The sequence below is a fragment of the Mustela nigripes genome, chromosome 10, assembly GCF_022355385.1.
Source record: "Mustela nigripes isolate SB6536 chromosome 10, MUSNIG.SB6536, whole genome shotgun sequence".
NCBI classification, from domain to species: domain Eukaryota; kingdom Metazoa; phylum Chordata; class Mammalia; order Carnivora; family Mustelidae; genus Mustela; species Mustela nigripes.
In genome coordinates, this window is record NC_081566.1 from 61,636,460 (window position 1) to 61,649,683 (window position 13,224).

Here is a 13,224-nt window from a genome sequence, read left to right on the forward strand (position 1 = left end):
AAAATGGGAATAATGGGATCTATCCCACACAGGATTGTGGGATTAGATAAAACACCTTAAATGGGGACACCTGGGTGGCTCAGTGGGTTAAAGCCTCTGCCTTCGGCTCAGGTCATGATCCCAGAGTCCTGGGATCGATTCCCGCATCGGGCTCTCTGCTCAGAGGGGAAACTGCTTCCCTTCCTCTCTCTCTGCCTGCCTCTCTGCTTACTTATGATCTCTGTCTGTCAAATAAATAAATAAATAAAATCTCTTAAAAACACATACATTAATTGCACAGTGACTAGCACATGGTAAATTCTCAATAAATTGCAGCTATTTTAAGGAACCGTGTTGAAATTTACTAGCTAGGTACTGTTTTACATTCTGTGCCTGCATTGTATCATTAAAATCTCCACAACTGCCCGGACTGGATATAATTATTATCTCCCTTTTATACAAGTGTTTTATTTAAGGCTTATATAAATGACCTTTAAAACAACCCTACTAAGAGGGCGGAGCAGTAGAACATACATTACTTCCATTTCATGAAGGAGATGCCTGACCCTCAGCTTGCAGAAGACCTTCCCAGCAGCTAGAGACAGGTGGGGCCAGAAAGATCAGAGCCTAGGCAGACTTCTACTTCAGTACTATCTTAACTGCACCTGAAACACCACCTATGAAAGTTCATATCACTCTTTTGGACAAATATGTAAACCCATTTGTTGTAAATAGATGTTCTTAAATATTAAAAAGGGTTCCACTTGTTTGTTTTTTAAAGATTTTGTTTCTTTTTCATAATGGATTTTCTATTTACCATTTCTATTTACTATTTACCAAGTAAAATATTCATGGAGTTTAAATTGGGAATTGTTACTTAGTGGATGTTTCACAGAATTTCAAAATTTACGTAAAGAAAAGTCAATTTCCCCAAACTCATTTTCCACTGTCAAATACCAATTATCTTTCAAAAAAGGAATCTTGTCAGAGGACCTGGGTGGCTCAGTCAGATAAGCATCCACCTTTGGCTCGGGTCATGATCCCAGGGTCCTGGGATTGAGCCCACATGGGGCTCCCTGCTCAGCAGAGTCTGCTTCTCCCTCTGCCCTTCACCACCCCTGCCCCCCACATGCCTGTGCACACGTGCATGCTAGGTGCACTCTCTCTCAAATAAACAAAATCTTTAAAAAAAAAAAAAAGAAAGAAAAGTACCCTCTCTCCCAGCCAGAATATAAATTGTTAAGACAGGTTTTGGGGTGCCTGGATGGCTTAGCCAGTTAAGTGTCTGCCTTTGGCTTAGGTTGTGATCCCAGGGTTGTGGGATCAAGTCCCCCTTTGAGCTCCCTGATCCTTCATCTGCCTCTGCCTCTCCGTCTCTCATGAATAAATGAATAAAATCTTAAAGAGAGGGTTTTTTTCTAGTTTGTTCACTGCATCACCTAGAATCTGCACATAATAGGTGCTCAGTAAATACTTAATGAATTGAGAATTGCAAATTCAGATAAAATCTATGTAATTTTCTCTGTGTTAGATGCTAGTGTGGATAGCCATACAAAACTCTCGCTACTCAGTTTTGCACCTACAAAAGACACAATTCATAATTGTTTTCAAAAAGCTTGTAGAGTACATTATGAAGCAAAGTGAACACATATTACAAAAGCTAAGAAAGAAATGGAGAAATTTTTTCTCATAAAAAAAACCATTTTATGAAGTTACCAAAGGCTTCAGGCCCTATGCCAAGATGTTCTCAAGAACCACCAATAACACTCCCAACATTTCAAAAACAAACTAGGTAGGGGCGGCTTTTTTTTTTTTTTCCCCAAGCCAAACTGTATCCAGCTTTATTAAAGATACTTTTCATAAACAATCATGGTATTTCAGGCAGGACATGGGCAGACAATCATTAACAGTATACAACAACTTTCAAACTCCCTTCTTCAATGAACTACCAAAATCAGAAAGCCACTATAAAACCCAATGCAGTCTTCATGGGATGCTCGGAGCAGGGACGTTTAGAGTGAGTTTAGAGTTTAGCGTGACGTTTAGAGTTGGTTAATCTCAGGTCATGATCTCAGGGTCATGAGATCCTTCTGGGGAACTGGGCTCTGGGACCCGTGCCAGGTGTGGAGCTTGCTTTGATTCTCTCTTCCTCTCCCTCTGCCCCTTCCCACCTCCCCAGTGGCTCTGGCACTCTCCCTCAGTAAAAATAAATAAATAAATAAAATTTAGGTATTTTTAAAGAGGTTCATTTTCACTTTTTGCATTTAAAATTACTCCCATTTTGGTGTTTATATAGACATATTCACATGTAAATATGCAAAGCGGCTTAAGAACATGGACTATATTTCTCTTTACTAGCTAATGCTGATTTCATGTAATTGTTCAAATATCTAATTAGGTCCAATTCTAATTATTAGTAATGAGTAAAATAAACTCCAGTTTCCAGAGAGATGTTAAAAAGCTAATATGGACACAGTACCTTTTCCAATTCTCCAACCTATCAGGCTAAAAAAGTAACTGACATATAGTTATTCCACATGTATTTTCCTTATCATTAGAAACATACCTAACATTAATACATTTTTAAGTAGATTACTTCAAAATGTATCTTAAACATGCTTTTCTAAAAATTTACATAATTGGGATTCCTAAAGAGTAACAGAAAAAGCTTATTTTAGTCAAGGTTTTACTAATAGCCTTTCCTTCTACACTTCCAAGAAAAATCCAGACATATGTAGATTTACTAATGTCCCTTAAAGAAAGAGAAATAGTTTTGAATTATGGCCAAACAAATCTGCTTTACATTTCTAGAAATAAAAATCTATTTAAACATGATAATTTCCAATTTTTATAAATAATTTTGTCTATCTCGACCTTAATATCACATACCTACACACTCCAAAAATCAGAACTCTTGAAAATAAATGAAACAAAGAATATGCGTTATAGAAAATTTTAATATCAAATAAAGTACAATTTACATGATTAAAAGTTTTGATTTGCAAATAAAGTATTCTGCTTAAATAGAGTAGGAGTCTAACAAATAACAGAGTACAGTTTCCATGTCACATCAAATGAAATGCTCATGGCCTATAAACTAAACAATTTGCCACAAATGACAGTAAGCAAGGGAAGCATGTATCAGCAAATTTCTTTCCAAGCTATCAAAAATGTCACAAGTTCATGTTTTTCTTGTCTGTGATCCCAAAACTGGCAGCATTTTCATTTCATCCACTCTATTCTTATGTATTTGAAAAGCAGGTGTTATCCATCGACCACATGAGCACTGTTCACCGTACCAATTGAAAGAACCCAACTTGGCATTGCATTTGGGGCAAAGAAGCTGAAATAAAGGAACTGTGTTACTTCATTCACTCACTTCTAAGACAAATAATTATTACTGGCAATAGAAGATATAAAAACAGGTTAGACACAGTCAGTTAAGCACCGTACTCTTGATTCAGGCTCAGGTCACGATCTCAGGGTCCTGAAATCAAGCCCCACCTTGGGCTCCGTACTCAGCAGGGAGTCTGCATCTCTCCTCCCTTTCCTCTGCCCCTCCCCCTCTCTCCCTAGTAACACAAACAAATGAAACAAAATAAAAACCAGGTTAAGACATGGCTCCTAGCTTCCAGGCGTTTATGATCGAATCAGCAAGGTAAAAGGCAATGGCAATTTACCATAACAGATAGTGGACTATGATAATCGTGTAAGAAACATGTATCCTGGGAGTCTGGAGAAAGATCAGATTAATCTGGTCTTCATGCCCCAGTATGAGGGCAGAAAGGTTGAGATAGGACCCAAGATTTCAGGAAGTGGCATGTGTGCCTTTTATATCAATCTGCAGTTTAATATTTCAAACTAAGATCATCATGACTAAAGAACAGGAAAGTATGTGAAGAGTCTCATGTCAATATCAGTATTGCGACTGACAGCATGTAGGTTAGGCCTCAGATTCACGGCTTTTTAACGACTAAGCCACCTAGACATCCCTGATTCACAGCTTTTTAAAAACAAACTGATACTCAAGTAAAATAGATTAATTAAAAAAAAAAAAACCCTGAGCACGTCAATTATATTTTATGTATATAGAGCATTATTTTTTAAAATTTAGCTTGTTATTTTGTGCATGAAATGAGTCAGGGAGTCTTATTTTTAATCTTAAATGATACAAAGCTCTGGACATAAAACTCAGAAACCAAATTTGATTACATAAGTAAGTTAATTTTTTCTTTAAAGATTTTATTTATTTATTTCACAGACGGAGATCACAAGTAGGCAGAGAGGCTAGCAGAGAGAGAGGGGGATGCCGAGCAGAGCTGGAGCAGGATGCAGGACTGGATCCCAGGGATCTCGATCCTTTGGGATCATGACCTTAGCCCAAGGCAGAGGCTTTAACCCACTGAGTCACCCAGGTGCCCCAGTATCTTAAATTTCAATATGACAAAATACACCACAAAGCTGAGATATGCGACAGGAGGAAATATTTGCAATATATTAGAGGAATCATTAACATCTAGACTATATAAAGAGCTCCTATAAATCAATAAGAAAAAGGCAAAATCCAGAGAAAAATGGACCAAGGTTGTAAAGGAAATGTACAGAAAAGCTGTAAATAGCTGATAAGTATATAACAATATTGGTCCTCAGTAGTAGTCACGGAAATTCAAATGATGACATTTTAAGATGAATATTTTTCATCTCTCAGATTGACAAAACGTTACCAGTTTTATAATATCCACTATGCCAAGAGTATCGGAAAATGGGTACATGCATTCAATGCTAGTGAAAAGCCAAGTTGTATAAGCATTTTTATTGTCAGGGTAGAATATTAGCAATATTTAAGACGTACACACACCACAAACCAGGGATTCCACTTTCAGGTCTACAGGAAAATTCAAGTAAGTGTACAAAGAAGTATGCACAAATGTGATATAGTCTTCCACAAAAATGCCTCCATCTTATATGTTTTCTAGGCTAATTAAGCCACAAAAGAAAGAAAGAAAGAAAAAACAAAAAGATAAAGTGGATTTCAAAATTAAAACCCCACTGCTGCAAATGATATCATCAAGAACAGGAAGTGATGGCTAACGGGTGTAGTGCTTATTTTGGGAATGGTGAAAACAATGATGTTGCAAGAATTCTGTGACTATTCTAAAAACCACTGAACTGTACACTTTAAATGGGTAAGATTATATAGTAAGTGACTTATATCTCAATAAGCAGAATTGTCTGAAAATGTGGGTTTGAATATAGGGTATCTCTTTCTAGGCAAGATACTAAGTTTCTTCACATATAAAACATGACTATGTATGTTTTACCTATTTGTACAGTTACTGTAGTCTTCAAGTGAAATATAGTGAGTTTCATAAAATTTTCATTATACAAACTTTTATACAAACCATAAACCTTTATCATTATTAATCATATCTTAGATTATATTAATAGATATATATTATCTATAATAATATGTATTAATATAATTAGATTATATTAATTATATCTTAGATTAAGAATATCTTTAAATTAAGTAACCCTAAAGGACAAATGTGGCATGCCAGGATACTCTCATGAGCTGCAGTCTTAAGAATAAATAGGAAATGAAAATGAATCTCTTAGCAAACATACTGAATTGAAATATCAGGGAAAAAAGAGAGAGGAGACGTAAGAGAAGAAGAAAGAGAAGAAGGAAAGAAACTTTAAATGTAATCTTAAAATCTTCGACTTGCACTACTTGTTACCAAATTTGAATTTGTTAAATACATTCTAATCAGCTTACGTTAGTCTTCTATTTGAAAAAATATAAATAGCCTTAAAAGGAATTCACATAGACCAACAGTTCTCAACCAAACGTGGTTCACTACTTTAGATAGGCTGGATTTTTACTTAATTTATTTGATAGATTCTTATCTGCACTAGAAAGATATAATCTTCATAAGAAAATATTTATGATGGAATGAAACACCAGTTAAAATATGGTTGAGAGGGCAAGAAACAAAATATAGATGATACAATGAAATTGCAGAAAATAAAATGCGTTCTCACCTGGCCATCCATCACACCCAACAAAGAAGATTCCATCCACTGTACAGGCTCAATGAAATATGATGTACACTGAGCCTGACTCCCAGCGGTGAGCGTGAAAGATGGCGTCACTCTCTTGTGGGCAAAGGCTATGGGACCACTTCCTTCATTATGATCCAAAATGCTAGAACTTCGAAATAAAGATCGCCTGCAACCCCCAAACAAACAAAAACATTAATGACCTCCAAAAGGATGAAGAAACAGATGAATTGTGCAGCGTTTCTTAGCAAAATAAAAAAGGATTATGCTACTTTAATTTTCAATAACCTTTACAAGTAACCTTTCACTCTTAAGAGTTTATATTCTTTTTTTTTTTTTTAAGATTTTATTTATTTGACAAAGAGAGAGATCACAAGTAGGCAGAGAGGCAGGCAGAGAGAGAGGGGGAAGCAGGCTCCCTGATTAGCAGAGAGCCTGATCCCAGGACCCTGGGATCTTGACCTGGGCTGAAGGCAGAGGATTAACCCACTGAGCCACCCAAGTGCCCTAAAATTTATATTCTTTTTTTTTTCTAATTTTTAATTTTTTATAAACATATATTTTTATCCCCAGGGGTACAAGTCTGTGAATCACCAGGTTTACAAACTTCACAGCACTCACCAAAGCACATACCCTCCCCAGTGTCCATAACCCCACCCCCCTTCTCCCCACCCCGCCCCCAGCAACCCTCAGTTTGTTTTGTGAGATTAAGAGTCACTTATGGTTTGTCTCCCTCCCAATCCCATCTTGTTTCATTCAAAATTTATATTCTTTTTTTTTTTTTTAAGATTTTATTTATTTATTTGACAGAGAGAGACCACAAGTAGACAGAGAGGCAGGCAGAGAGAGAGAGGAGGAAGCAGGCTCCCTGCTGAGCAGAAAGCCCGATGGGGGACTCGATCCCAGGACCTTGAGATCATGACCTGAGCCGAAGGCAGCGGCTTAACCCACTGAGCCACCCAGGCGCCCCCAAAATTTATATTCTTAAAAGTAGTTTTGAATTTGAAATTTTTATAATATTCAATTGAACAAATTCTTCCTACAGATTTTAAGAAAATGAAACTTTTAGTACAGTTCAGCTCCTGATATAAGATAAAATCTCCAGAGGATAGAAAATATTTTACCTGCACTTTCTACATTTGTAGAGAATGCCGTCTTTCAATCCTTGTGAAATGGTGGTTGGGTCAACAGCAAAGAGTTCTTGAGGTAAGTTCTGTAATTCTACATGAGATCATTAAAATTTATCTATTTGTTGCAATCAGCTCTGCATTTTCAGACAAAATTCAGCTAATGTTAAATTGAGGCAAGAAATGCTAACCTCAGAAATTAAAAATAATAAAAATTAAAAAATTAAAACCTCCAGCGTTGAGAAATGAGGGTGAGGTCAGAGAACATTGTGAAGAAGCCCTTGGTTCTGAGCACAGACTGCCTGAGTTCAAATCCCAGCCCACCACTTACACACCATGTGACCTCAAACAAGTTACTTCTTGGTAAACCACTTTTTCAGAAGGAAGTAACAGCACCTGTCTCAAGGGACGACTGGAAAAGTAAGGTAACACACTGGAAGCCTTTAGCATCAGAGTAAAGAGCATGTAACAAGGGCCCAATAAGTACTAGTAATTATTACTTACCTGGATACTTTTCCGTAACCTTTTGTAAACGATATTGCTTATAAATTGCACTAGAAGTATCTACTTCATATCCCATTGCCTGGTATAATTTCAGTTGCCACTCAAATCCCTCATTCATCCTATAAGGACAAATATAAAGCTAAGTTTTCTTTAAATGGATAAAATCACTTTGAAAAACCAGAATTATTTCTTTAACAAAGAACTCACTTAGCCTCTGGTTTGATGGTCTGGAGATTTTCATAGGCTTTTTCAAAGGTAAACTGGTCAGTCTTCATCATAAAAGCAGTAATCACAGCCACACTACGACTAATTCCTGCATGACTGAAAAAGAGACCTTTAAAATAAAATAGCAAACAGCAGCAATTAAAAAAAAAAAAAAAAAAAGCCCAGCTTCCCATAAACGGTGAAGTTCAGGTCCACTTCACGCCTGCTCCTTCTACCCAAATAAAAACCCTTTGCCTCTGAAATGAATGACTCCTTTATTTCCTTAATCTTTTTGAATTCTGAACCACGCAAATGTATTACCTTTTCAAAAATAATTACACTAATTTAAAAAATTGTATAATGGCTTTGAAAAAAAATCCAAAGCTCCCCTCTCTTGGCATTACCGGCCGGAAGATCTGGTCCCAGGCTTCTTTCCATTTTACCACTAGCTTATGTCCTGTGTGTAAATATTTAAAACAAGTGTTGGCACGCAGTAAAAGGGCTGATTCACTAAGTTTAAACTAATTATTACACTCCAGTGCAACTAAAGAAGACTACTAAGAATTCCCAAATACCTATCAAGATTTTCTTTTACGCATTTCTATAAACTTACTCCATCTCTGCCCTCGGCACGGCTTAGGGCTCCTTCGTCCTAACCAATTCTTCTCTCCCCATTTCCCTTCACCAACCGTCCTCTGCCCCAAACAAAAACACTGAAAACAATCTGCCTTTGCGGTGAACTGTGAATAATCTTAATCTTTGTTATTATCTTTTACTGCATGACTGGCATCCTAATCTGCATTATAATCATCTGGGTAGGTGCCTGAAAAGCTTTCGACCCTTTTTAGGGCCAGGGGCTTTGCCACCTCTCAGTCCCCCCTAAAAAGCAACTCGGGGTTGGGAGGGGCGGGGGCTGCAGAATGAATCAACCACGCCAGCCTGAACGCAGGCACGCACGCCCTCGGGGGCCCGCCACCGGCCCCTCCTCTCTCTCTGACACTCGCCAGCCGCGGAACCGTGGTCTGACAGCCCCTGGGTCCTCCGCTAGGGTCCTCGGAGGAAGGGGCGGCGGCTGCAGGCTGGAAGCAAAGCCGGGGGGCTGCCCCACGTGCGCGCCACTCACCAGTGCACCAACACGGCGCGGCCCTCGGCGCGGGCCTGGCTGATGAAGGCCACGCACCGGTCCAGATGGCTCAGTAGGTCAGTCTCGGGCTTGTCCAGCGCCCACACGAAGAGGCTCCGTAGACCCTCCATCCCAGCCCCCGACCTGAAGTCGGGCTCCTCCGAATCCACCGTCAGCACGGCCGTGATGCCCGCCTGCCTCAGGCGGTCCGGCTCCGCCACGGCCGCGGCTCCACCCAGGTACAGGCCCGGCCGTACCTCCAGCATCTGCCCGGCGGAGCTGGCGCAGCTCTGACCACGCACCTGCCGACCGCAGCCATGGTTCCCTCCCGGAGCCTCCAACATGGCGGCCGCCGGGGCCGAGCGGGCCGGGGCCCCACCATCGAGTACGCCGGCAGCTGGCTAGAGCGCCCTTCCTCCGAGTCGAGCCGGCCTGAGATGCGCAGGGCTCCCTCGGAGGACCACGGAGACTGTAGGAGTGTGTACTACTGGGGAGCCTTTAATCCCGTGTCTGGGCCCCAGCGCTTGCAACTTGGTGGTAGAGGATAAACCCCAAATACAGGGTTTTCCAGGCTTATAGTGCCGAGGCTTTACAGAAAGGGACAACAAGAGTAGTTGGACTCCAATTTGAAATGATGTCCCACCAACTGAAGCAGCAGTGTGCATTTGGGGTAAAACACTTAAAAAAATTTTTTATGAAGCCATTTGCTTGTATTTCTTCTCTTGTGACTATTTTTTTCTTTCTTTGTCCAGTTTTTTTTTTATTGGTATGTGAATCTCTTTCTTATTGATGCATACTGTCCTATATACTTTGAAAATAGTAATCTCGTGTTTTCGTACGCCCATACCCTCCAACCAACGACCGCCAGGAACCCACTTCACTTTCTTATCATTTGCATGTTCACTGAAGTAGCATTTTTAATTTCCTTCAAGAACTTTTCCTTTGCATTCACATTTTTAGCTAATTGTTTGGTACAAAAGGCCTAATTTTCAGCCTAGTTTGGCTTTTGACATGCCTCCCCCACTAAACTTAATCATTTCCAGCTTCTGCCTTAAAGTGAGAGACATGTGAGTCTTCCTTTCACTTGAACATTTAGAGACCATTGTAGGATGATTAATTGGCTTGCTTTCAGTATTATTGTGTCTCAGGGATAGGGAGGCCCACGGAGAGGGAGAGGGATTGGGGGAATGACTGGTCTGTGAAGCAGGGAGAACATGCATAACATTTATGAAATTTGTCATCTTTTATAGGCGTGATTTGTGGCACCCCAAAAACAATTACAATAGTAACATCAAAGATCACTGATCGGAGATCACTATAACAAATATAATAGTAATAAAAATTTTGAAATGTGGGGAGAATTGCCAAAATGTGACAGAGACGTGAAGTGAACAAATGCTAAATGCTGTTGGGAAAATAATGCCAATACACTTGCTCAATGCAGGGTTGACAACGACCTTCAATTTGTTTAAAAACTACTTGTTAAGCACAATATCACAGGTATGCCTGTGTAGGATCTGGGCTTACACTGGGTGATTTTGGACAGAGTTCAAGGAAGCAGGGCTTTGCTCTGGATTGGATGCTGTCAGGAAGTGGTGGTGATTTTATGATTGGGTATCTCCGCGTATTTTCCCTACAGACACAAGGACCAATGGAACAGGATATAGAGCCCAGAAATAGACCTTCACATATATGCTTAAATGAAAATGGGGGAAACTAGCCTCTTCAAATGGTGCTGGGAAAACTATATATGCACATGTAAAAGAATGGAGTGTGATCCCTACCTTAAACAATGTACTAAATTAATTCAAAATTGATGAAGGACCTAAACGTAAGACTATAAAACCTAGGGCACCTGGGTGGTTCAGTCGGTTGAGCATCTGACTCTTGACTTTGGCTCAGGTCATGATCTTAGGATCATAGATTGAGCCCAGCATTGGGCTCCACACTCAGCGTGGAGTTGGCTAGTCCCTCTCCCTCTGTTCCTCCCTCTGGTTGTGCTTTCTCTCTCAAATAAATAAATAAAAATCTTTATGGGCACCTGCGTCGCTCGGTCAGGTAAGCGTCTGCCTTTGGTTCAGGTCATGGTCCCAGGGTCCTGGGATCAGGCCCCGCATCAGGCTCTGCCAGGGAGCCTGCTTCTCCCTCTCCCTCAGCCTGCTGATCCCCTTGCTTGTGTGCTCTCTCTCTGTCAAATAAATCAATAAAATCTTGGGGTGCCTGGGTGGCTCAGTGGTTTAAGCCGCTGCCTTCGGCTCAGGTCATGATCTCAGGGTGCTGGGATCGAGTCCCGCATCGGGCTTTCTGCTCAGCGGGGAGCCTGCTTCCCTCTGTCTCTCTCTGTCTGCCTCTCCATCTACTTGTGATTTCTCTCTGTCAAATAAATAAATAAATAAAATCTTTAAAAAAAAATCAATAAAATCTTTTTTAAAAGATCTTAAAAAAAAAAAAAAGACTACAAAACTCCTAGAAGAAACTTAGAAATAAATCTTCATGACAGGATTATATCAAAATTTAAAATTTCTGCACATCAAAGGAAATAATCAAAAGAGCAAAAGGGCTACCTATGGAATGGGAGAAAATAATTGCCAATCATACATCTGATAAGAAATTAATATCCAAAAAATACAAAGAACTCTAGAAGGTGATAATCAGCATCATGGCTGAATAAGATGTTCCTCTTCCCATGTTCCCCCACCCCCAACAACAAGTTAACACCCATCCACAGGCAAAAGGGCCTTGGTGGGAGCTGTGAAATCCCGTACCATATGCCAAGGGACCTGGGAGGAGTCTTGCCCTCCTGTATGTGAGGTATTAGGCACATGGACCTTGGTCCTAGCTACAGACCCTGTGGTGGCCTGTGAACCATCTTCCCTCTTGGCTCTGGTCAGGGACCCTGCAGAAAACACTGACTTAGATACTCAACAGGGATAGGAGAGCCTTTGTGGAAACCCAGGTTTCCAGCAGAGACGTCCTAGCAGACAGTTGGAACAAAAAAAGTATGGTTGGATGCATCAGAGAGGGTAAGATTGACTTTCCTCACATCACTCCTCCCCCAAGGCAGCACAACTGAGGGCCAAGAGAGGTCTCCTGGGCCTGAGCTTTATCCTGGGGTTTGGGGTGGGGGAACATGGGGGATGGAGGGAAGAGACCGAAAGAACCACACAGAGGACTCTCAGAGGGCACCAAAGGAACATAGGTCCTACTAAGTAATTCAACAGGCTCCATCAAGAAGCCAGCCCAGGAGCCCAGGAGCCTTGCCCCTGGAACCCCTTGTCTGCCTATGGGCACCCCTAGTGCTCTGTGCACCTCAACCCCACTCTCACCTCCACCCTGTGGCCAGCTCCTCATGGGTGCTCCCAATGGCAGCAGCAAGAGTGTTTTGTCAAGTGTCTGGAGAGCATGTGCAGAGAGCCAGCCTGAATCTGCAAGACAGGAAGAGATCACAAACTTAGACTTTAGTGCCACTTTTGGGAAAAAGAAGGGAAGCTGTCAGCATTTGGCCTAGTGTGTTGCCGCATCTGAGAAGGCACTCAGGCTTAAGATATCTGCCTCAAGAGGGAACAAGGAAGCATGGAGTAGGTGTATCCATAGAAGACTTGAAGAAACCTCAGAATCTCTAGGGGGGGCTGATGGAAGGCATCTCTCCTCTGAAGGCAGTTAGTAAAGACTGGGGGTGACTATGACTTCAAATGCAAAGGTAACAATGCAAAACTTCAGGGAACATGAAAAGTCAAAGAAATGGTACCACTGAAGGATCAAAATAGTCTTCCAATAACCAACCCCAAAGACATGGAGATCTTCAATTTATCTGATAAAAAATCCAAAACAGCTGTTTAAGGAAACTCAGGGAGCTACAAGAAAAGAAATAAGGACAATTCAATGAAATCAAGAAAACAACACAAAATGACAAGTTTAACAAAGAGATAGAAACCATTAAAAAGAACCAATCAGAAATTCTGGAGCTGAGGAACACATTTAATGAAATACAAAAATGCAGTAGAGAGTATCAGTATCAGAATGGATCAAGCAGAAGAGAGAACCTGTCAGTTAGAAGAAAGGAATTTTAAGGGCACCTGGGTGATTCTGTTGATTAAATGTCTGTCTTCAGTTCAGATCATGATCCCAGGGACCTGGAATTGAGCCCTGCATGGGGCTCCCTGCTCAGCAGGGGAGTCTGCTTTTCCCTTTCTCTCTCCTGCCACTCATGTGCTCTCTCTTTCT

The 13,224-nt window shown here is 40.7% G+C and overlaps 1 protein-coding gene across 1 annotated transcript; it reads right to left on the reverse strand.

Annotated features, from left to right (window-relative positions):
- Positions 1-2,918: 2,918 nt before the first annotated feature.
- On the reverse strand, positions 2,919-9,406 carry DUSP12 (dual specificity phosphatase 12). Its single transcript, XM_059413443.1, has 6 exons — positions 9,001-9,406; positions 7,881-7,994; positions 7,674-7,792; positions 7,167-7,263; positions 6,025-6,211; positions 2,919-3,322 (listed from the first exon to the last, which is right to left on the reverse strand). The coding sequence occupies exons 1-6, from the start codon at positions 9,342-9,344 to the stop codon at positions 3,161-3,163; spliced, it is 1,023 nt and encodes a 340-aa protein (XP_059269426.1). The 5' UTR covers positions 9,345-9,406; the 3' UTR covers positions 2,919-3,160.
- Between the last annotated feature and the right edge of the window lie 3,818 nt (positions 9,407-13,224).